General features: G+C 46.6%; 1 protein-coding gene and 1 long non-coding RNA gene across 8 annotated transcripts; both read left to right on the plus strand.

The window, feature by feature from the left end:
* The first annotated feature begins 1,718 nt into the window (after positions 1-1,718).
* On the plus strand, positions 1,719-13,128 carry SPP2 (secreted phosphoprotein 2). 7 transcript variants are annotated; one of them, XM_065669670.1, is made up of 7 exons: positions 1,719-1,917; positions 2,010-2,134; positions 3,152-3,274; positions 4,790-4,900; positions 6,499-6,553; positions 7,509-7,616; positions 12,897-13,128. In XM_065669670.1, exons 1-6 carry the CDS (start codon positions 1,734-1,736, stop codon positions 7,604-7,606), a joined length of 696 nt encoding a protein of 231 aa, XP_065525742.1. In that variant the 5' UTR covers positions 1,719-1,733; the 3' UTR covers positions 7,607-7,616; positions 12,897-13,128. The 7 variants fall into 7 exon arrangements, with proteins under 7 accessions (XP_065525742.1, XP_065525740.1, XP_065525741.1 ...); XM_065669668.1 differs by having other exon boundaries at positions 12,812-12,901; XM_065669669.1 differs by having other exon boundaries at positions 12,809-12,899.
* A 5,900-nt stretch (positions 13,129-19,028) lies between these two features.
* LOC136011037 (uncharacterized) lies at positions 19,029-20,908 on the plus strand. The gene is made up of 3 exons (XR_010611158.1): positions 19,029-19,295; positions 19,397-19,696; positions 20,619-20,908. It is a non-coding gene; the product is annotated as an uncharacterized LOC136011037 (long non-coding RNA).
* Positions 20,909-24,934: the final 4,026 nt, after the last annotated feature.

Raw genomic sequence — 24,934 nt, forward strand, 5'->3', positions numbered from 1 at the left:
TCCCATTGAAGTGGCTTAAGCAGTCTCATTTCTTGTGTTTCATTACCACAACAGCAGCATGTCTGATTGCAGAGAAACCACTGTAGGAGCAGGTCAGATAGTGAATGGGAGGGTTTCTGCCTGGATCTGAGGTAGCATGGTCATGGCTGTGGTTGCAGGGAAGGCGGGCATAGCACAGCAGACTCTGTTCCTGAGAACCTCCAGCTCAGTCTGAATCCTCCCTATTGCAGTGCTCTGACATGGTTGCAACCACAGGAGAGTATTACCAGCCTTCCTGTGGCACAGACAGCAGTTTAGGAGCACTGGGAAGCAGAAAGGTCAGGCCCTGCTGTAGATGAGCATGTCCAAGAGGCAGGAAAGAACATCTTCAGCTGCAGTGAACAAGGCAAATAGATGTACACAAAGAGGCTCTGGCTTTTGACTGGGCAAAGTTTTGGTTGGTGTTTTCGATCGTGTTCCCAATGCTGGAATCCAAGTTGGCTGGTAAGAAATGCCCACCCCTTTTACTGGAATTGGCACCTACCTTCTCCTCTCTCAAAGCAGTGCTTGGATGGGATGGTACACACGTGTTGTGGCACTAGCCTGTGATGTGGCCTCAGCCAGGTTCCTGTTTGGCGCTGTGTCTACCTGTCACCCTCCACGCACAGCTTGTTCCTAGCAGAGGCTCTGTGCTCATATGCAGCTCTGCCAACTGGGACACAAAGTCTTTCGTGGGATGTGCCATGGCTCATCAGGTTCCTTTTCTAGGATCTTGCAGCAACAATGAGAAATGAATCCAGTGACCATCAGGGCCCACAACTGGGCAGTGGTTTCTTTTGTGAATTACAAGTGCATTGCCTTTATGAGTCTCTGCCCTCAAATACTTGCAGTGTGAGTGAAACTTACCCAGCTCCTTCTGTCACCCAAGGAGTCCAGTTCCCCCAGTGTACAACCTTGTGATCAGCTGCTGTCCTCCAATCTGACAGCTTACAAGCAGAAGCCACTTTGTCCTCTTCCTTATTAAAACTGACCCCTGGTACTTTGCGTGCCTCCCATGTCCTTCCTCGAGTGCCTGTTGTTTGGGAGGTTCTTAAAATGCCAAATCATTCCTGTGGCACTGTGATTTGAAGGTTAATGGAGAATATTCACACTTGGAATCTCCAAAGTGAAAATGCTGAGGCACATTTCTGCTTTGTGAGCAGTCAGCAATTGTTGACCTTGTTTGAAGGCAGCAGTTTCCCTCCCAACCCCTATGGACAGCCTTTAAGCACTTAAAGCCCAGGCGCATCTCAACCTTACTGGAAGTGTTTCAGTGGCTCTGTTGTGAGGTAGTTGTATAGTGATGAGATTGTTGCCTGTATCTGCAAAGCAAGACCTACAAGTGCTGAGTGCCATGTGTTGGAGAGGGTATAGTGAACACCTTACCCCATTGCAGTCTGGTGCTGGGGAATTGTCCCCTGCTTAGGGAACACCAGCTTGTAAATATTTCTAGTTGCTGCCAAGACACAAACATACTGTGTCTGGTGCTAAGGAAAGAGTTTACTTGCCACATGGGAAACTATGGGCTAAAAAACGAACAAAACAACTAGGTTCTGCTTTTGGCTATGGAGATAGCAGGAATTCAGTGCTCCCTTTTAGTCGCAGTGCTGGGAAACAGGCACTGCAGCCCATCTCTTATCAGAGAGCTGCTGCCAAAGGGAGGAAAGCGGACAGCAACAAATATTTACTGTCAGATCAATTCTGTTTAAAGTGCAATGTTTCTAGCAGAGCTTGGATGCAGGAAGGTCAGGTGTAAGGATCAAGGCTGCATTTATATAAAGACAGAGGGATATGCACTGGAAATCCTTGCTTGGGAAGGGAAAAGACCAGAGGATACAGCAAGGCACACTATGAGGAGCTTCATCTTTGTCCTTACACTGGGCATTTTCTCATGTTCAGGTAAGTTGCTCAGAGTGGAACTGTGGCCTCTTTTTTACAGTGGTTTAGGAAGACCACAGTGAACCTCTAATGGAACTGTGCCTCCATCTCAGGCTTTCCAGTGTACGACTATGATCTCCCTGTCACAGAAGAGGCTCTCAATGCTTCCATTGCAAGGATCAACTCTCAGTCACGGGGGACGAACCTGTATGGTGTTGTCAGGAGCCATGTCACAAGAGTGAGTGCACAGACAACCAACATTCCTTTACCTGAAATATGCTTTGCTCTGATGGAAAACTTTTTCATCCAACTGTGAACCCCCAAATTTAGTTGGAGTTTTCTGATGCTGCTTGGAAGAGGGTGGGTTTGGGGCATTATCTGGAATGATGGCTTTGGGAACTGAAATGTTCTTTTCTTTCTCCAGTCTTTATTTATGTCATCTGTCTTCATGCGCCAGTGCTGGTTTAAATCTGTTAGTGTCTAAATACAGGCAGGAAACTATCTGCTTTAATTTGTATTGCTAAGAATGATGTTGGCTACCCAGAGCTAAGGAGTAACATGCTGTAACTGTTCTGTTTCTATAGATGGCATGTATCAAGTCCTCTGCAAGGATGAATGACAAGATGACTTTGGGATTGATCTAGTTTGGAAAAGTACTTGAAAGCAGTGGGGATTTGTTGGTTGTTGGAGTCTGGGGTTTGGTTTCAGTAGGGAGTTGGGTTAGTCTCCCATCTTGAGCTAAAACACTGCTTACACTGCCCATGAGGCACCTGAGCAGACAATGCCAGACTGTATTAACTGCATTAATTCAATTGTCTCCAGTGGTGGGATTTACTTTCCAAGCCTATTTACTTGCACAATAGGCTTCCCGGCAGTCTAGATATTTAAAGTAGAGCTGTTAGCACCCTGCTTCCCTCAGAAGATGGGGTAGCACGCAGAGTAATTGTATGCTTATCTACCTTTGAGAGCTTGAAGTCCCCCCAGCTGACTCTGAGCAGTAGGAGGATCCTGCAGTGGCTGTGGGAATTGAAGTGAGACCCCCATGGAAAGCTGTTCTGTGTTGCTGACTAAGAGAAAAATTCCTGAGCACAATAAAACAGACTTTCTCACACACAGTAATCGGCTGTAAATTGGGCACTGAGCCATAATGCCCTTATGTCGGCTTCTGCTTGACAAAGAAGAAAGGCTGCCATGTAGCAGGCGTAGAGGAATGACAGGCACTAATTATGTATTGTCTTGACCTTCCTTTGACCAGGTTGACATGTGGAACAGTGATGCCTATAGACTGGAGCTGCAGTTCAGCATCCGTGAAACGGAGTGCACGAAAACATCGGGGAGAGACCCGTTCACATGTGACTTCAGAATTGGGCCTTTTGTAGTAAGTGAATGTGGTGTGAATGTGAAACCCCAAATTGATGTAGGATGAAGGACTTGGAGGTGTTGGGAGAGGAGAAGCTCCCAATGACCTGGCAGGACACGGGTGGTTTCTGGGCTGCACTCCCAGAGCATGAGCTGCAGCTTAGGGAGGGGATCCTGCCCCTCTGCTGCGCTCTGGGGAGACCCTGCCCCCCCCACAGTCCTGATCCAGCTCTGGGGCAACAGCACCAGAGGGATGTGGAGCTGCTGGAGTGAGGCCAGAGGAGGCCATGGAGATGCTGTGAGGGCTGGAGCAGCTCTGCTCTGGAGCCAGGCTGAGAGAGCTGGGCTGGGTCAGCCTGGAGAAGAGAAGGCTCCTGAAGGGGAGACCTTAGAGCAGCTCCAGTGCCTAAAGGGGCTGCAGGAAACCCGGAGAGGGGCTTTGGACAAGGGCCTGTAGGGACAGGACAAGGGGAATGGCTTTAACCTGCCAGAGGAGAGACTGAGATGAGCTCTTAGGCAGAAGCTCTTCCCTGTGAGGGTGCTGAGGCGCTGGCACAGGGTGCCCAGAGAAGCTGTGGCTGCCCCATCCCTGGCAGTGTTTAAGGCCAGGTTGGACACACGGGCTTGGAGCACCCTGCCCTCGTGGAAGGTGTCCCTGCTCATGGCAGGGGTTGGAGCTGGATGAGCTTTAAGGTCCTTTGCAACCCAAACTGGTCTGACTCTACAATGATTCTATGAGATGTCGAAACACTATTTTTCCTCTGTGAATGTCTGTAACCTTACCTGTCCTTCCTGGGCACAGTGGTTAGGAAGTAGGAGGAATTCTGGGAAGACACTGGACAGATGCAGCAAAGGCTTTCCTCATAGCTTATGAGTCATGCTACTACCTCAGGAGGTAGTTTATTCTGCAAAGAGGGGGGCAAACATCTCTGAGTATCGCTACTCTTGAGCTAAGCAGTTTGTGTGTGTGTGTAGGTGGGATATGAAACTGATGGTTGTTGCTAGGTTTTCTTTAATGATGCAAGGATTGGCTGCTGTGAAGTTATCACTGTATCCTGGACAGACGCCATCCCTCTGCTTTTCTTCTTGGGGAAATGCGGTATGAAAGGTAGTGTGAAGTCCTCTTTTCTGAACTTGGGTGCAGGTTTTGCTGGAGCTTCTTAAGGGTAGCTGACTTAAAGGTAGTTTAACTTGTAGAGCTGCAGCTGTCATCAGCATAGCCCCGGATGGCCTATGTGCTTGTTGTTTGTGATGCCAGAGCCGTGAAAAGGAGTTAAGAGATTTTCTTCTACCTCAAGCCCTCTGAAGGCTTCATACAGCTAACCTGTAATTGTGGAGCAATGACTTGGGTGTAGTCATGTGCTGCCAGAATATATTTACCTGGCCAGAGTCTGCTCCGATAATGCAAGAGGTGTACGATCTTCCTCTTGGAATTTAACCCCTGTACAAGATCCCATGCCCAGTGAAGGTTCTGTGAGGGGGGTTGTCCTGCGGCTTTGCTCTATGAGGTTGGTTCTGGTTTGATCTGTTGCAGCCGAACACTTTCTGCAGAAGTGTTGTGGAAGTCTCTGGTGAGCTCATCTCCAACATAGTTGTGCAGTGCCATCAAGGCGCATCCAGCTCTGAATCACTGAGCAGCGAGGAGGTAAGCGAGGGGAAAGCTCGGTTTTACTGCTTGGGGAGCAAAAATTCCGCTCATTCTCTTCAAAAGAGGTCAGGTGTAGCTGCATGAGCTGCAGCTCCCACTGCAGCTGAGGTTTTCATCACAAGACTCAGTGTGGTTTGAAACCCAGCTGTCTCCTGTAACGCTTCACTTGCGATCAGCTGAGAGGTTTGACCTTGCCTGATGGATGCCTGGGGAGACTGTGAATCTCTGCAGCAGTCTGGCACATCCACCAGCTCCAGCACTCCTTCTTCATTGACACAATGTGTGGAGAAAAGTGATTGACACATCTTAGGCAGAAACAGATACCCCTGACTCTGGCTCTGTTGCCGAAGCCAGCTCCCAGCTGAGCGTGTAATCACAGTACAGCTGAAGAACATTTGCTCTACTGAGATTTGTGTGCCCTTTTTGAGCTCTTATTTGGGTTTAAGGTGTGATTAAATGCCAACCCAACCTGTGAATTCCTTGAGCTCTTCACATCATGCTCGTGTCCACTTTTTCCATGAACTGACACATGAACCTACGTGCCTGCACTTGAGCTCTGCAGAGGGTGTTGTCCTTGAGGATTATATATACAGGGAGCCAGGATAGTTTCACAAGCAAGGTGCCAGAGGATATGGACAGCCTTTATTTTGGGTAAGTGCGAGTGACTGAATGAATAACTTGCAGCAAATGGGATTCTGTGTCACTTTTCCTTGCTTTGAATTGCCAAAGTGGCTTCCCATTTAGTTTTATTTTTACATCTTTGTTGTTCAGGCTCTATTCACAACCAGGGAGTGAACGTACCACAAGAAGCATTGCTTTGCAGAGCAGCAATGCTGCATGTGAAGTACTGAAATATGTAACATAGTCTGGGATGCTCAGTCTGTCCTCTGTGAGTTAAGCATAACTCTTGTTTAATAGGGCACTCAGTATAAACACTTGCTTTTACAAGCAGGCATCTTCCTGCAAGTCTTCTTTAACTATCACTTAAAATTCAGTCCTGCTGCCAATATTCCTGCTGGGGAATATATTTCCTGCAAAGTTAATAAGGAATAAATGCCAAAGGGAATTATTGCACATGAAAAGGAAAGTATTTCTTTCTGCAAAGGCCTGCAGCAAGTGCACTGTACCTCTTGCTCTAGAGCTGTAACTCAACCTGGCTGAGATGATGTGGTGTAACTCCTGTAGGCTGGTGCATTTGAATAGGAGAAGGAATTGTGCCTGGCTGAGGCTGGGCTCATTTTACTTGGAAAGAGACCAACAAAAGAAGAGTACAGAGAGCTTTTAAAAGAGTAATTTGGGCTGAGTGATTCACAAATGTGCCCCCTGTGACTGCAGCAGACTAACTCTGCTCTGCAGGCTCTGCTGGCCTGGCTGGAGAAGGTCAGGTAAGGTATGAAGGACAAAAGGTTTTGACTGGAGAGCCTGCAGACTTCCTTAGCAACATCAGTGCTTTGCAATAGTATCCGCAGTGATCTTGTTTTCAGAGAAGTGAATAATGACGTTTGGTATGACTTCAGTGATCACACAGTACATGGGGAAATGGAGGAGAGGGAAGCTTCTGACAAGGTCTGATAAGAAACATCTTTCCTTTACAGTTTATGCACATGCCCATAATGAACCCCAACAGGCGAGGCAGCAGCCGCAGAGAAGGTAAGCCATTCCTGCCATGCTGGACTAGCACTTGTTTGCCTTTTGGATCATCTGCTTGGACCACCTGAAGATCATCTATCTGAGGGACAAGGAAAGCAGTTTGCTCAAGTCATAGCCAGCTGCTTTTTCGATTGCAGGGGGGTGTCTCATTGAGGAAGTGGTGGGGGGCATTAGGTGTGAAGTAGGGCAATGCTGGGGCTTGTATGGTCTGTGTATGTGTTTTCTGGATGACCAGATTTGTGTTCTTGTAACTGGGCTGCATCCCCAGCAGTGTGAGCAGCAGGTCAAAGGAGGCAATCCTGCCTCTCTGCTCTGCTCTTGGAAGACCCCCTTTTCAGCACTGTGTGCAGTTCTGGTGTCCTCAGCACAAGAAGCATGTGGAGCTGTTGGAGCAAGTCCAGAGGAGGCCACGAGGATGAGCAGGGGCTGGAGCAGCTCCTGTATGGAGACAGGCTGAGAACATTGGGGCTGTTCAGTCTGGAGAAGAGAAGCTGCGTGGAGACCTCAGAGCAGCTTCCAGTGTCTGAAGGGGGCTACAAGGATGCAGAGAGGGACTCTTCATCAGGGACTGTAGTGATAGGACAAGGGGTGATGGGTTCACACTGAAACAGGAGAAGTTCAGGTTGGAGATAAGGAAGAAGCTCTTTACTGTGAGGGTGCTGAGGCGCTGGCACAGGGTGCCCAGAGAAGCTGTGGCTGCCCCATCCCTGGCAGTGTTCAAGGCCAGGTTGGACACAGGGGCTTGGAGCAACCTGCTCTAGTGGAAGGTCCCCCTGCCCATGGAAGAGAATGGAATGGATGAGGTTTAAGGTCCCTTCCAGACCAAACCATTCTGTGATTCTATAATGAGTACTCTGTGCGTTCTTGAGGTTGTTTTGATGTTATGCGAAGTGCTGAGTGAATGCATGTTTGAAAGTATGTAATGCTCAGGTATGTCTCCATGTTCTTTTCAAAGACATATTTGCTCCTGAAGCTTTCCCTTCAAGGGGAAGGGGCAGCAGCCATGGAGACTGGCATAAACCCAGCTACTTCAGCTCTGACAAGATGGAATAATACCCTTTGGGTAAGTAAAATTCAAAGGGTAGCTTTTATGCAGTTTTGCAGCAGGGTGGTCAAGTGACTCAGGATAAAGGATCTCTTTGACAATGTGCTTCTTGGCTGTGAACGTGTTAAAAGCTATTTAAACATTTGTAGGACTTGCTTATGGGGAAACTCAGGGACACAAACAGCACTACAAGCACCATGGATGGGGTGCAACCTCCGGTGCCAGTGGACTGCCCTGGCTGTGTATTGGTGAAGAGTTGTTGGGTACCCCAGTCCTTCAGCATGTCACCCACCACTTTTGTGCTGGTGCTCTGGCTTGTTGTACCTGTTTATACTGCAAACTTGTTTGCAGGCCGTGTCTTTGTGCTGAGTCTAATGCAACAGGGCACCAAGGCTACACAGGTCAGCAGACAAAAAGCAAATGTGTAAAATGGTATCTGAGAGAACCAAGATGAGGTTTACTCAGGGCATGTGTTTGTTGCAGAGAAGCTGTGAAGGAGATGTTTGAGTTAATGGGAATGATAATAGAAGGTGTTCATGCTTCATTGCAGCTGGCAAGGTCTATCCTACACAAACCACCTTTGCTGTTCTACTTCTAAGGCTTTATGTGGGAGCAGCTGTAATTGCTGCTATTTCACCTGCCATCTGATGGAGTTAATCTAAAGGGAAGAAAGAGCTTTAGGAACGCAGAATGGAGGATGTTCTTTGGCATGCTAACCAGTTCTGAAGTAGCTAGGAAAGGAAGATGAAATCACTTAGCACCATGTCTTTGTGATTAAAAGGCTTGCACACATGCTTGGGTACATCTCATTAGCAGGTCTCTGTCCCTGTAGAGAGTGCCAGAACTGAATGCTCCATGTGCGTGGAGCTCAGTTCAGGCCTGCTGCATTGGCAACAAGACAGCCTTAGATGACTCACCAAAAACTAACACATGTTACTCATAAGCACATCCGTGATAAATCTATATATGCTGAAGGAGATGTAACCCCTACTCTCCTCAAATTTAGATCTGAAAGGAAAACTCAGTCATTCTGCTAAGGCAGGTCTTTATTTGTGAAAAGGATTTCATTAATCCATATGCTATTTTAGTTTATCTATGAGCCAGTAAAGGTGATAGGCTGTTGTAATCACTGCCTTTCCTCTCATAAGAACCTTTAGCTTCCCTAAGTGTATTTGAACTTCCTTGAGCATATTGCAGTGCCGTTCTAGTGTGCACTCTCTGTCTTTCTGGGTACCTTTCATCCAAGGAGACGGTGTGGAAAGACTGAGGCTTACTGAAGAGTGGCCTCCCTCAGTCCGGCTCAGTGAATTTGGGTTGAGTTTTCTTCAACTGGTCTTCCAGAAGAGTTGTGTGCAAGGGCATCCATGTTCTCTGAAAGGGAAGACATCCTTGTCTTGGCATCTGGAAAGTGCCAGGTATCTTAAATGAATTCTGTGGCTTTCAAGGGGAGCTGACCCCTTTAAGCAGTAATCACAAATGTTTCGTGTTCCTGTATCTAATGTCTAACAGATTTCTATACTAGAAGCAAGCTGTCAAATCTTCTGGAAGGAAATGTGAAGCAAATGGGGAGGGATTTATGGTTCTTGAAATCCTCTGCAGGAGTTCGACTTGATGATCCTTATAGGTCCTTTCCAACTCAAGATATACTTTTTGCTTGCTCTCGAAAACAGATTGTAAGTGTCATTTATGGAGCCGTGTTTCATATCAGCATCCTAGGTTTGGGCCATCTCAGAGGCAGATACATCAGGAGATGAAGGGAGAATTTCAGACCTCCTCAAAACTCCCTTTTCCTCTTGTTTTAATCCATTAGACTTATTAGGTATAAAGTCTGCAGAGAAGTCTTATTAGTTTCACTTGTATTCAGAATTAGAGGGTTTCATACATGGCTTCAATTTGGAGCTGCACATATCCAGATGAGTTCATGTTATTTCTGGCTTTTTCCCCTCTGTTTGGCACCTGTGGGATCATGGCTGGCATCATTACAAGCCGTGCTGTGATGGCTGTGTTTGGTAGGTAATGGGAAATATGTGCTGTGTGTTGAGGTGGCAGGAGCTCAGCTTCTCTGAGAGTATACTGGCAGAGGCTGAGAGAGCAGCAGTTTAATAGTAGGTGACTTTCAGCTGTTATTCAAAGAACCTGTTGTTGAGAGGCAAAACAAGACAAGTTCAAGTAAGTAAGGAAATGTGAGTATCCTGTGCCTGAGTCTATGCAAAAAGCGAGGCTAAAGTACCTCACCAGTGCTTTGGGGCTCTTCATCTATTAGAATATTAATATTCAAGAGGAAAAAAAAGATAAGTGCAATGGTTATATAAAGAACTTTTCCAAGTCTGCAGCCTTCAGACCCTGCCGGTGCCTGCAGGAGCTAGTAAACTGCATAGGAAGGAACCACATCAGTGATTAATGAGCTTACTTCAGTGACAAATCCTAATCAGATTTGCTGGATTTACTTCCTAGTGTATCTCTGGAACTGTAAAATTCATATGTCGTGCTGTGGGCCAACAAGGAGCTCAGGCATATCAACAAGAGATAGCAGGAGAGCCAGCTGCTGCACAACATCTGGTCACCGTAACAGCCTTAGCCTTCAACAGCATTAAGGTCATCAGTTAGCTTGGTCTGCCAGGTATGTGCAGAGTTAGTTGGAGCTGTGTCAGTCACCATAGTGTCAGCAAATGATAGGTTCCATTGGGTTGGAACCTGCTTGATGGTGTTTGTGGCTTTGAATTGCTGAAAAAGTGGCTCAAACTCACTAACACCTTGAACCCGAGAAAGCAAAGGAAAAGGGCCCCAACACTCTGCTCTTCCAAAATCAACTGCCTAAGGCAGGTTATGTTCCTCAGGGTGGAGTCTGACCTAAGACTGCTGTAGGGAGTCTCACCAGCAGTGCTTCATTTCCTTGAACAGGAAAACTGAGAAGAAAGTTCCTGCCTTTGCTTGCAATGTATGTGGAGATTGTGAATGCCGATTCTCTCTTATTGTTGTTAATCACACAAGGAAAGTGTAATTAATGCCAAATTCTGTCTGCATCAAGCCAAGGGGCTGTGACAATAGTTCTTTGGCTGGGTTCTCACAAGGCAGAGCCCACAGCTGGTGGGAATGTGACAAGGGCAGTTGTTAGAAGGTGATTAGCAGCCTTGCAGAAGCAGAAGTGAATAGCCTGGCATCACTGAATGGTAGTGTTTGTTTTCAGTGGAAGAATAACATCAGGCCTCTTGTCAAACCAAAGAAATCCAGGATTCAAGCTTCAGAGTGAAATAGATGCTTGTTGGGGTGTCTTCTACAAAAATAATAATGGAGCAGGGTGCATCACTCTCCTGGGGTGTGGAAAGCAGAGCTTTTATCCCTGGTGTCCTCATTGAGAAGCTGCTTGATTTTAGTTCCAGTTTTGTATTCTCATGACTTCATATGTTCTGTCTTTGTCTTTTCCTCTCCATTCACCCACTCCACTTTCTGCAGCTCTCAGAAATAATCTTCTTGCTTTCTGGGGGAAAGAAGTGAAGCATCAGAGGGAAGGAAAATCCCTGCAGAATGGGATCTGTTGCACAGTGCCTGAGCTCCATATCCAATCGGCTTTAAGAGTGAGAGCTGGAGCAATTTATCACTTAGGCGACGTGGAGGAAATGACAAGCTGCCTTGGAGCCTGTCTGTGATAGCTAAGTCCTTGGTGTCATCTGGCTTCTGTAGCAAAGAAGACAGCCTTCTTTCATCTGCTCAGATATGAAGGACTGAAGTTGAAACAGACCCAGGCAGGACCTTCCCTGATGCTCAGGTCAGATCGTGGTGCAGGGTTGAAGCAGAGGTGTAACAGTAGAGAGGAGAGCTGCTGTGATAATCTCTTATAGCTAGCTATGCTAATGGCAGTGGTTTTTGCCTTGCTCTTTGTCCACTTCTTCTGGATGTGTTTTGAAGGATTAGAGCAACTGAGGACTGTCTTCCAGCTTACTGCTCAGTGTTGGATTTTGCAAGCAATAAAAATGAGCTTGTCAAAATATCACAAAGGTTGGGAAGGGCCTCTGGAAGCCCAGCACTGGTTCAGACAGGGCCAAGTTCATGAAATTTGAATATCCCAGACTGGTTTGTGTTGGAAGGGACCTTGAAGCTCAGCCAGCTCCAACCCCCTGCCACGGGCAGGGACACCTTCCACTAGAGCAGGTTCCTCCAAGGCCCTGTGTCCAACCTGGCCTTGAGCACGGCCAGGGATGGGGCAGCCACAGCTTCTCTGGGCACCCTGTGCCAGTGCCTCAGCACCCTCACAGGGAAGAGCTTCTGCCTAAGAGCTCATCCCAGTCTCCCCTCTGGCAGGTTAAAGCCATTCCCCTTGTCCTGTCCCTACAGGCCCTTGTCCAAAGCCCCTCTCCAGGTTTCTTGGAGCCCCTTTAGGCACTGGAGCTGCTCTGAGGTCTCCCCTTAAGGAGCCTTCTCTTCTCCAGGCTGACCCAGCCCAGCTCTCTCAGCAAAAGATTTTTTTTCTTAAACTAAGCTGGAATTTCCAATATTCCCACTTGTTCCTGTTTTTTCTTATCTCTTTCTTCCCAGTGCTGAGTGTCGCAGCTGGTCCTGGTTCTTTGGCCTGCATCCCCCATCTGCAGGGCTGGGCACTACCCAGCTGCTCCTGGACAAGCTCCTCTCAGAGGGATGCTGTATCTGTTGTGTGTGGATGCTCTTTTCTGGCACAAATCTATCCCTAAAATGTTATTAACCAATGTGTCTTGCAGAAGAATGTCAGGTTGCCATGGTGACAAAGTTGCTGAAGATACAGTGCAGGCTACAGACTGCTGTGGAAGCAGTCACATGCTCCCTTGGAAAAACACATCCCAGATTTCTTTCCCATATTGTACCTCTTAATTCAGATGCTATCTCAGAAGACCATACATCAGCTTCTAGCCTCAGCCAGCTCTGCTTTGAGACTTTGCTGTATGTATTGGTCTGTGTCCTGTACTTACTTCCCTGTTGTTATCTTTTCTATCAGTCTGGTTCTTTTTTTGCCTTTACACCAATGAACAGCTGATATTTCATCTGTGCACATGTGGAGTGGTTTGTGGATGCACAATGACAGATTCCTCCTGGTGTGATTCTGATGCTAAACCAATCAATAAGCAACTCAGTGAAGCTGGATGCACTTTTTTATCTGAGGCCATGGATGTTTGGTTATTTCTGTCAAGTACAAGACAAATCCTGAGCTATGCCATTTCTCCCCCTCCCTTGTCTTAAAGTAGACTGGAGAATGAGAAGAATCAAGATTCAAAGATGGAGCATGGGAAGAAAGAAGCTGATGCCATTTCCTATCCTTTTCCATGACAGAACCATTCCATCATGAAATGGACGTCTTTCCCTAAACTCACTTTCTGCTGTGATGTCAAATGGCCAGTGGACGAGCTCGTGAGATGCTAAGTGCCTGCACTTGTGAGTTGATAGCTGCCTTCTGATGTATTAGATCTCAGTGGGAGGACTCTTTCAGACACCTAGACACAGTTACGTGTCCAGTATATGATGCACCATCCTGTAATGATGCTATTAAAGGATCATTATTTCATCTGTTTGTTCTGTGTTGCTCTCTGGTTGCTTGTAATCTTTAGTCAAACTAATAAACACTCCATTTCTTTTTCTCTGGGGTGCAGCAGCTGTGGACAAGGTGTCTTGCTACAAATCCAAGTTTTAGGCCACAAGTAATCAAGCTTTAATGGATACTTGACTCCTGTGGAGAGCTGAGGGAACCTATGACAGTGATTGTACTAACTGTCACGACAAGAGTGGTTAGAATTGCTCAAAGAATCAGTGTTGGAGATACCAGCAAAAGGGGTGTTAAAGATTTATTGATTCAACAGAATTTGATGGCAAGGTTCACTCTACAACATGCAAAAGGAAATTGTGTCAAAATTGGTGATGATTTATATAGAATTGGACTAATGTGATGTGTACAGAAACTGGGGATATAAAGGGATAAGGGAGATCCTCCTGTTGAGTCACAAGGTTCAGCATGGACCCCCTTGCTTTCTGAACTTGTGACTGGATCCAGTCTGAGTCTCAAACTTGGTCAAAAGTTTATGCCTAGGGATAAGAGGTTATAAGTGCGTCTAGCAGCAGTGCAGGTTTCATTCACAGTCTGAAGGTGAATCACAAGATTTCTAACTTGACTTAAAGCTAATACATGCACAGCTGCAATCCAGTACCTAAACCAGTACACACACACAAAGATATATATGTTCAAATGTATGCATGCAAAAATATATATGCGTATATATAAAGAATCCTGTTAAAAATTTCCTTTGGGTGCAGTGAAAATGCATCAGCTTTCTCAGTACTCCTCAATGGTCTCTTTGGTTATAGTGCAGGCTGGCATTAGGGCTCTGCACACCTAATTCGCCTAGTGCAGATGTGACCCCACTGGACACACACAAGTCATCCATAAATGGGCAACAGAAGCTGTTCGTACAGAAGCTGTTGTGTGCATAGGGAGGGTACTGAAGAGGTATTTTGTATGTAGCTGGAGTAACAGCAAAGGTTCACCTTTATGCTGGGTTGGTCGTGCAGGTACCTGTATCAGCAGGATTATAAAGTTTGAGCAGCCCTGTGGTGGAGGGGACCTTCTCCTGACTGAGCTGCAGGCCCTACTTCAAACTGCACAGAGGAAGCTCTTGGTGCAGCCAGCAGTTTGATTCCCTGCGTGTTACTTGACACTGAGACCACAATGAAATAACTTTCCTCTAACCAAGCACCTTGTGAAGAATGGCTTTCCACTGCTCCTGGATGCAATGGAAAGAAAGCAGGTGAGGAGCTTGCAGTTCTGGGACTTAGTACGTTTTCCCCCGTCTTTCTCTATGTTTTTGCTTTCCTGTTTCCAGCTCTGTTTCTTTGCTACTGAATGGAAGAGGCCTCTGGGGGAGATGCCCTTTGTGCCTGAGTGCTGGATATCCAGCTAGGTGTTTTCTCTCATGCTCATGATGGTTTTGTGCCAAACTGGATCAAAATAACAGGTGAATTTCCTAAGACAGAAACAGGGAAATTAGTTGGCTATCTTGTGGGAATACAGCAGTGCCATTTAGTGCTGTAGAAGTCTTCAAAACACTTGGATATAATAAAGCTGGGTTTGAAGATCTGCTCCCATCTCTGTTCCCATCTCTGTTCCCTCCCACCACACTGTCTTGGTTTGCAGTTTTGCTGCTGCACTCGCTAGTACCCAGCTCTCTTGCTCAGTAAGTGGTGGTCATGGGAGCTGCAGAATTGTTCATCAGCTCTTTATCAGTTATGTAACTGTCCCTCCTTTCAAAACCAACTGGTGTTTCTCTCTAAAGCAGCTCTCCCATCTGGTTTAACTCTCGGTTCATTTTCCCTACTGACTGTACTGACTGCTGCAAGGTAACCCAATTTCTATCTCAAAAGCATGAGAACATGTAATCAGAGCCCTTGGTGATTAGCAGTAGGAAATAGGAGGAGGTGGAAGGTACTGGTAAGATGTAGAGTAGAGGTCCAGCAGAGGAAGGGCCGTTTTCCTTTCTCGTGATTTTGCTTTGCCTGTGTCAACAGGAGTGGGAACATCGCCCCTTCAAGTAATTTTTGCCGAGCATCTTCTTCCTAATAGCAGTGACTTCATACCTTTATGCTGATTTTAGGTAGACCCATGACTCTTCATTTAAAAGCTGGTGGAAAGAACCAGCTTAGCTGCTTTCTGAACCTCCTGAGCTCAAGTGATCGTGCACCTCGTATTCTCATGTAGATATGAGTATCTTCCTGTGTTAGGCAAAGTATGGGTGAGCAGAACTTTCTGTGCTGTTCCTCTAAGACCTGACTTTGTCTCCTGGATGGAATGAGGTGGATTGACACATGAGCCAGCTTCAGCTGTGCTTGTGTTCTTCCCTATTTCACTCTTGCTTTTCCCAGTTTCCAGAAGGCAGCATAAAAGCAGTTGTGTTTTGCTGATGGAGGGTAGTGGCAGGCCTCTGCATCAGTGAAATAGAGGGGAGCATTTTGTACAAAATCCTTATGTTGTGGCTCTGTACATCAGGGAAAAGAGACAGAAGAGCCTACTGAGTTTGACAGCAGAGTAGAAAACTTGTCTTTGAGCTAAGGACTAGCTGACACTGAAATGATGAATAGAGCTCTTTCAGGTGTCGTATCTTTGGGGAAATAAGCATCTGTAAGCAAACAAGAGTGGAGCAACGTTTTCCTTCAGGAGGCTAATTCCAGCGTCATCAATTTGTCTTCTCTGCCCTCTGCAGACAGAAGTTTGGTGGCAGGGATCTGTCCCCACAGTGATTTCTATCACTCATGGGATACACTGTCAATACCTTGTCACTGGCAATGTGTGAACATTTAGATTATTCTACATTCACAGTTGTTGTCTGAGCTAAAGCATCTTACTACTGTTAAAGAATGAATGAAAACTGAGGTTGCATCTGACCTCCAGATGTGACCCTTGTATAGGAAAGGTCTGATCTCTTACCATTGCTGACACAAGCTGAAACTTAGAAGGCAGGACTTTGCAGTCATGTCCCTTGGGAACAAGAGCAGGAGCTCATCTGCAGGCACCATTGTAACACATGCATTGGGTCTAACATTTCCTTTTGACAGACACAGTGAAAGGCCAGCCCTCTCCAGCGTGCCTGAGACACCTCTATGCTAATCATATGTGAACATTTTTACAAAAAAACAAAGAAAACACTTTTTTCCCCAGCAAAATGGATTATGAGTACTTTTAAGCTCCTTGCTGCCTGTAAACAAATACCTTCACGCCTAGAAGCTGATGTGGCATCTGCTGTGCAGATGCTTATTTGGCGCTAGGGAGTAATATTTTCTTTGCCTGCATTACTCAAGTCTTTTGTGGTCTCAAGTCTCTGTGCTGACTTAAGCACTTGTTGCTCCAACATAGCAATGATAGTTGCTACGGATGTTCCCTTCTGACTCCCATGTCTGAGAGGTTGGTCTGAAACACCACAGCAGTGCCAACAGCAAATCTATCCTCACTGTGACTGAAACCTGGAATCCTACCGCAGTCCTGGTTCTATTTGGATTCAACCACATCCTCACAATTGAGACTCCCAGCCCCACTTAGACTCCAAGACTGCCTCCCTCAGAGGGAGCAAGCTTTGTCATCAAACTCTTCTTGCACTCTTGCACCAAGAAATAGTTGACTTGTCCATTTGTATGCTATGTTTTCCATGGCCACTCTCCCCAAGCTCTGGGTCCCCCAAGAACCAGGGTGTTACACTGGAGTTCATTAAGTAACGTACCACCTTTCTTTGTTGTACAATGCGCATCAGAATTCTCCATTTAGCAGAGAAAGGAGGGATGCTGCAAGATGCAGAGCAAAGTACCCTGAGAGGACGCAGGATCTGTGTAAGCAGAGCACTAGTTTTGCTGCTGTTCAATAATGTAAGGAATTAGTAGGAGCAGCTGCAACTGCTGGTGAGGCAGTGTCAGGGGACTTGTCCCTGCATAGTGAGCCTGTCCTGTGCAGACCTCCAGTACCTCAGTTTGTCCCTGTGGGAGGTGGGAAACTGCTGACTCTTTACTCTCTTTTCAAAAGCAGTAAAACCTACACTCATGGCAGAATTGATCCTCTTCATGTTTGTTTTCTCCCTCTTTTTTCAAACCAAATCCCTCTTTATGCTGACAGTCTTTGAGCAGGACTTCCCATGGTGTGGTGTATGAAAGACAACACCATGTGGTAATATTGCAATAAGAACAGGCTCAGTTCCCTTCTTCCCTTCAGTCAACACTTGGGGAAACAGTGGTATTTGGGCTCCAGGATGCCACAGCATTTCATGTCCTAGATTCAGTCTTTGGCATCGTGTCATAGGTGCTCAGTGATAATTGCTGCTTGACACTAGTTATACTAGTGTCATATAGAATCCCAGCCTGGTTTGTGTGGAGACCTTAAAGCTCATCCAGTTCCAAGCCCCTGCCACGGGCAGGGACACCTTCCCCTAGAGCAGGTTGCTCCAAGCTCCAAGCTCCTGTGTCCAACCTGGCCTTGAACACTGCAGGGATGGGGCAGCCACAGCTTCTCTGGGCACCCTGTGCCAGCGCCTCAGCACCCTCACAGGGAAGAGCTTCTGCCTAAGAGCTCATCTCAGTCTCCCCTGTTCTGGCAGGTTAAAGCCATTCCCCTTGCCCTGTCCTTGCAGTCCCTTGTCCAAAGCCCCTCTCTGGGTTTCCTGTAGCCCCTTTAGGCACTGGAGCTGCTCTAAGGTCTCCCCTTAAGGAGCCTTCTCTTCAGGCTGAACAAGCCCATTTGTGCCACCACAGGATGTGTATGGTGTGTTGGCAGCCCCACAGCAATTCTGCTCATGTGTTTCTGGCTGGGAAGGGGTGGAACTACCAGCAACTAAGAAGGGTTCAGTGCTATATGAAACTAGCCTAAAAAGTTTCTGAGAGAGCAGAGATCACCTCGAGTGAAAGCTGGATGGAGCCTAGCCCTTGTTAGAAAGGTTATTGCTCATCTTGAAGGAATGCAGAGATTTCCGGGTATGCACAATACTGTTAGCAACATAATCTCAGGTGGGTGACAAACCAGACTAAACCCTGGATGATCTCTCAGAAATGAAGGATAGGCCTTAACTGCCAAACCCTTGTCCTGATTCGTAGTGAGATGTTGGAATCAAGTCCTGAGCATTTTCCATTCTTGATTCTCCCCTGGAGCGTGCAGTTGTCAGGATGTGTGCAAGTGCAAGTTCAACGCAGAGACTTAGGAGGCTTTTAAGGAGGCATAGCTGTGCAAAGGATGGAGAAGAGCCTTTGAGGCAGAATTAGTGGTAATTGCTGCAGAAAAAATGAACTCAGAGATCAATATGATCAGACAAAAGCTGTTTAATACAAAGCATCTATCCTTTTTATACTGTTGTCTGCATCTGCTCTACAATAGCTTGCTGTATTATAATCTGATACGTATTCTTGTAGCACACAGCAACTACAGCTACATATACAATAGCTCGCTGTTATCATATTTGGCTACATATACAATAGCTTGCTGTATTGTAATTGGATACATATACAATAGCTTAGCATATTATGCTTTGATACATATTCTTGCAGCACACAGCAATTAGTATACAATTAATCAAACAAGTGTATGGGAACTTAACCTTTAAAACTTGCTAACAGTTCACTCTTTTGTATCTTAGCACATTCCAGTTTCTTCTTATCTTTCTTGCACTGCTACTTTTGCTTCCTTACCCACGTCCTCCTTCATCCTCGATTCATGTCGAGCTCCATGTAGGCACTTGCTGACTTGGGAACGTGGCCGTTCTTTGCTAAAAATCCATCCACAGCTAATCACTGCTGGTGCAGTTGGTGAGCATGGCCGGGCCCCTTCTGCTCCTGCTTCCCACTAGTGGTGATGCCCACTAGGTGTCAGAATTGAATAAACTCAAGGCTGTCACAGGGAGACGGCCCCAGTTGTCAAATGATTGAGATTATTTTGGTTTCTCTTCCGATTCCTGGCATGCTGCGTGATCAATTGACCTTTGGGAAAGGAGGATCTGTTTGTTTCAATGGTGAGGAGAGTAGTGGATGAGGACAAAAAACCTTGGCCCGGTTAGAGTGCTTGTTCTGCACTTGGGAACCCGGAGCTTAATTCTGCTTCAGGCACAAATCTGGGTTTGCTCTTTCCTGCATGTCAGGAGATCCTGTTTGATAAAATGGCTCTAAATAACACATCCCAGCCACCCTTTGCCTTCCACTACAGGCTGTAAGGTGCATTTGGTAAGAGGAAAGTGAGAGAAACACTGTTTGCAAAGAGGGTTTGATCTTATAGTTGAAGTTTTGTACTGTTGCCTCACCTGTTATTCCCATCTCTTATTCAGGAGCTCAGCTGCTGGTGGACATTAGCGTGGGCATCATGATGGCTCTGAAGATGGGGTGCACTAAGAGCGCTTGCACAGCCAGGAAGAAACAAGATGCTGTCACAGCTGCCAGTGTGTTTTCTCCTTTCACGCCTTCTGCTGGCTTTTAAATCCTCTATTTTCCCTTTTCTTCCCAGGTGCCTCAGCCCCGCTGCAGGAAACAGCACCAGCTCTCTTGGGTGAGCATCTGCATGTGTGGCTGGTGGGGTTCCGCAGCCATGGGGTGGCCCTGGAGGGATGGCCCAGAGCCTCTTGGCCAAGGTGAGCTGTGCCTGTGGCTGTCTTCCGGTGGGGAAAGACCATACTTTGTGTCGGCAGGAAGGGGAGGGGGGCAGCCATGAGAGGTGAAAGGGGATCTTGAGTGGAGATCGTGAGGGAAGAGGAGGGGCGGCCATGGTGGAAGATGATGAGGGGAGATGAGGGTAGCCATGAGGGCTGAGGGGCGGCCATGAGGGGTAGGGGCAGTTGTGAGGGGAGATTGTAAGGGAAGAGGAGGGGTGGCCATGAGGGGTGAGAGGAGATCATGAGGGGAGATCAGATGGGCGGCCATGAGAGGTGAGAGGAGATTGTGAGGGGAAATCATGAGGGAATGAGAGGGGCGGCCATGATGGAAGATGATGAGGGGGGCAGATCATGAGGGGAGATCGTGAGGGAAGGAGCGGAGTGGCCATTAGTGGTGAGAGGAGATCGTGAGCAGAAATCAGAGGGGCGGCCATGAGGGGTGAAAGGAGATTGTGAGGGGAGATCATGAGGGAAGAGGAGGGGCAGCCATGAGGGAAGATGATGAGAGGAGATGAGGGTAGCCATGAGGGGTGAGGGGTGGCCATGAGGGGTAGAGGCAGTTGTGCGGGGAGATCATAAGGACAGAGCAGGGGCGGCCATGGTATGTGAGGAGATGGCCATGGTATGTGAGATCTCAGGGGAGATCTTCAGAGGAGATGAGGGGTGGCCATGAGGGGTAGGGGCAGCAGCTATGGAGTGTGGGGCCACTATGGGGGCGAGATGAGGGGTGCCTGTGACTGGAGATCATGAGGGGCAGCCATGAGGGGAGATCAGTTTGCTCTCAGTGACATGGGTTGGTGGTAGCCTTGGCAGTGCTGGGGTAATGGTTGGGTTCTATGATCTCAAAGGTCTTTTCCAACCTGGTTGATTCTATGACTCAGTATTTCTATCATGCTCTTAGGTGCCTTGCTGGCTGATGGTCTCAGTCAAGTGTGGCTCAAAACATCTCTCAGGACAGGAGATTTCTTGTTGGACTCCAGAGACCAAACTGTTTTAGGGCATTAGCTATCCGTGAGACCTGTAATTGAAGGAGGAGACCACCAGGAAAACCGCAGAGCCTGGCAGGATCCCAGGGATTACAGGCCATGATTAATGAGGACTTAAAAAGAATCTTATGTGCTTTTGGAGACAATCTCTTTCTGAGCAGTGGGGAGGTGCTGCTGCTGGCTGAGCCCCTTGATCTGGAATGAATAATGGATTAAAAACTATCAGCCTTCCAAACTGAAGGTTGTTGATTTAAATGGGGGGGGGGGGGGGGAGGGGGGAAAGTCCATAATCTCAGCACAAAGGGAAGAATGCGGGCCAGAAACATTGAAATCTGGAAATTAAAGCCTTATGTCCACATCAAGAATATAAATTGAAATTAGCTTCCAGGGACAGTGAATCCACCACTGCCCTGGGCAGCCTGTTCCACTAAAAGGATTCACAGGTCCTGATGGTGAATTTTCTGGAACAGACAGTATCAGAAGATAGCCCAGGCCCCACACCATCCTTTCTAGCAGAATGAATGTGACTTAGATAAGGTTATTTCATTGAGAGACTGTCACAGAAACAGGAGCAGTATTTGAAACCTGCCTCTTTCAAAGGTTTGGAGCAGCCCATTTGTGCCTCTGCAATGTGTTCAGAATCAGAACACAACCTTTTGTCCAAAATCTTACGTGTCAAAGCTTGCAAATACACTTAATGAAGTGGGGGTGTCTGGGGGAAGACCAGAAGTGAATCATAGATTTCATTGAATGGTTTAGGTTGGAAAGGACCTTAAGATCATTCAGTTCCAACCTGACATAGGCAGGTACACCTCATACCAGACCATGTCACCCAAGTCTCTGGCCAACCTGGCCTTGAACACTGTCAGGGATGGGACATTTAATGGCTGGTGCTTGTTGCTGTTTGACCATGGTTTAAAGAGTATCACACATGTAGTTATTTCACAGAAAGAGGATGGAACAAGAACCTGAAGCTGAAATATTAGGCCTTTGTTTTCTGTCCAAATTACATGACTGAATCCTTTTTAAAATGGCTATTCATTGTGACTATTTTAATATATAATGAAATATTATATATAATGAAATATATAATATATAATTAAATCGCTGTTTTGTTGCTATCGGCTATTGCACAACAAGCCGATGTTCTGACACTTTTGAATTTCATGTCTGTCTCTGGCTAAAACAACTCTGCAAGAAGTTGCCAATAATCCAATTTCCCTAAAAATCCTATTTTTAGGAGAACTTACTATTTATTGAAACTGTTGTGTGGTCCCACTGTGAACAAAAGCACGGATGCTCAGCATGGTGCTCATGCCTTTTATCCATTGACATTTTCAGTGTTGGCTCTGCTGGGGAAGAGCAACTTAGAGCAGAGGGCTGGAGTTCCACAGGGACATGTTGGTAGGCTGGAAACTGCCATGGTTTGAATGCGAATGCTGCTGGGGGACTCCATCTGTTTTGTATTCATACCCATGCTCTGATGATACTGAAGGGCTCTGGGCTTCAAAAGCCAATGCACCCAAAATCCTCGCTTGTAGGAGTGGAGTGTGATCTCTGCAATGTGCACCTCTGAGCAACCTGAGAAATTGCAAGACTCATGTCTGGGGTTTTGAACTATCTCTGTGTCTAGGGTACTTGATGCTAGGGCTATTCATTTAAGGGTAAAGCATCTGTGACACCTGGCGCTAAGTGTTTTTCCATCCAACTCTGAGCATTCTCGTATCTGCAGCCCCAGTATGTGTGGTGGTGGAAGGATGTGGGCTTGTTTTACCTAGGAGCTGTCGGAGCCAAGGACTGATTTGGCACAAGGGGGTTTCTTGTCCTTGTACCTCCTCTTTCTATCTAGAGAGAAGGAGAAACAGCAGAGACCTGTGTTTGCACGGAATTGCTCCTTTTCAGTTTCCAACTAAAGGGAGTAATGAAGATGAAGGCTTTCTTTGCCCATATGTGTGATTTGCCAGGATGGGAAGTTTATTCTTTAGCAGCCCATGACACATGGCAGAGCTCAGTAAAGGCTAAGCTGAAAGTCTTTTAAGTACTTTGTCTTATCCTTCTTTAAATGTCTTACCTGCTGACTTCAGAGTATGTAGCTGCTTTGCTGCTGCTGTGCTAAGAATACACCTCCCAAGCCACTAATATGTTAATAAAATATTGCATCTGCTCATGACGGAGGTGGTAAATGATGTTCTGAGTGGCTGAGCCTAGCAGGGACAAAAATTCTTTGCCACTTTCCCTTGCACTAATCCCATTTAACATAACCACAAGACATGCTGTTGCATGAAGATACAGTGAACAAATACTTTGCAATTGTTAGGGACCTGTAGGTGCTTGCTAGTGTGGAGTGCTGCCTAGTTTGAAGTTACTTGCTCATTTTGAGTGCACTTTTAGAGTAGAATTAAACAAGTCAGCCACCATCTGGTTCCAAGACACTGAATTCAGCAAAAACAACAATGAAAGTCTGGCTCCCCTCTTTTCTTCCCCTTCCTTCTCCTCTTCACTGATCAGGGACAGCCAGTTCAAATGTGCAAGTAAGATGCAAGCTGCAAACATGAAAGGCAGGGAGACAAGGCAGCTCTGAAACTAGGTTAGAGATGAAACGAGCCTGAAATTTGGCAGCTGGAGGCAAGGCTGGGTGGCCCTAGGGAAATGGCTCAAAATGATTGATGAAATAAATGATTAATGAAATGGTGTGATTAGCCTATCACGGGATTGCATTACTGTTTGGATCTCAAAGACACAAAATGAGAGGAGCCATGTGGGAGGGAATGATGTAGAGGAAAGAGCGCAAGAGCATCTCCCAGAAGGCAAGTAGGTCCCTTATGTCAACCTCGTGTTGGCTTTATTGCATACTGCAGCTTCTCCTCACTCTACTACCCTGTTCTGAGAGTTGACTCATCATTTGATATTGGGATTTACCATCTGTACAGCTATCGCTTCTCTGTTTAGGCAGCTCAAAAAGACAGTGTTTCATTTTACTTATTGGTATTTGCACTTGGCTTTACTGTCACCCACTGAACCCCTGGGCAGAGCAGGTTTTGTGGTGTATTAGGAATACTGGGTCTTCTGGGCTTCCAGTGGCTTTCTGTATAGGAGCAGTAGCAGCCTTGGAGGTTCAGATTTCATTCTGCTTTTCTCCTGGCAGATACTTCTTTCAGGCAAGTGGAATGTTGGTGTGAGTTGTTCAAATCACAGCTAATCTGTCTTGCTGATAGTTGTGTCAGTGTAGTCTAAATAGGAGAGAGATCTATGTTTACACCCCCCGCCAACTTCTTGGAGAGGGAAGAGTGGCTTGTGGGAACTCGTTGCATCTGTTGTTAGATTAATAGATGCAGACTTTGCAATGGCATAACTATGCCCACAGAGTTGGGGGGTTTTGCCAATTAAAAACACAAATCCATCACTGTTGCTCAGGTCCAAATGTTTGCAGTGTAAATACTGCCAGTCAGACTCCTGTTCATGAGGAGTTAGCTTGAAGAACCAGTCTCTTTGGGGCCATCAAATGACTTCTTTATTTTCAGAAGCATAGACACATGCATTGGGTTCCTGTGGCCAGTTTGGTTATTTAATGCAGACTGTGGGGGATGGCTGGAGACTAAATGTGTATGTGCATGTACATACATACGCACATGTGAGATCCCACTTGTAGCACTGTGTGCAGTTTTGATCTCCCCAGCATAAGGACATGGAGATTTTGGAGCAAGTCCAGAGGAGGCCACGAGGATGACCAAGGCCTGGAGATCCTTCTGTATGGAGACAGGCTGAGAACACTGGGGCTGTTCAGCCTGGAGAAGAGAAGCTGCATGGAGACCTCAGAGCAGCTACATGCTGGTAAAAATAGGCTGCTTCTGGTTCAGCCAGGCTAGTGTATCTGAAGCTGACTCAAGTCTGTGGTCCTCCCACTTCTTTCCTGGCAGCTACTACAGCACTAGCAGCTGCTCATGGGCCTTTGCTGTACAAGCTGTTTCTCCAGTCCAGGCAGCTGACATCTTGTCCCAGAACAGAGAAATCTGGGCCTAATTCATCATCTGTGTTAAATGCCCCCACGTCACATCATACCGAGTTAAGATGGATGGCTCATTGAACAAAACCTCCAAGTCTCTGGAACTTGCCAGTACTTCATCTGGGTATCTGGAAAAAGAACCTGTTTACCCTCCTCCTGGATTTGTTTTCCCTAATAAGTGATCACCATAATAAGAGGTAACAGGGACAAGGGGAAGCAGAGTGCTAT

This window comes from Lathamus discolor, chromosome 3, assembly GCF_037157495.1.
Source record: "Lathamus discolor isolate bLatDis1 chromosome 3, bLatDis1.hap1, whole genome shotgun sequence".
Lineage (NCBI taxonomy): Eukaryota > Metazoa > Chordata > Aves > Psittaciformes > Psittacidae > Lathamus > Lathamus discolor.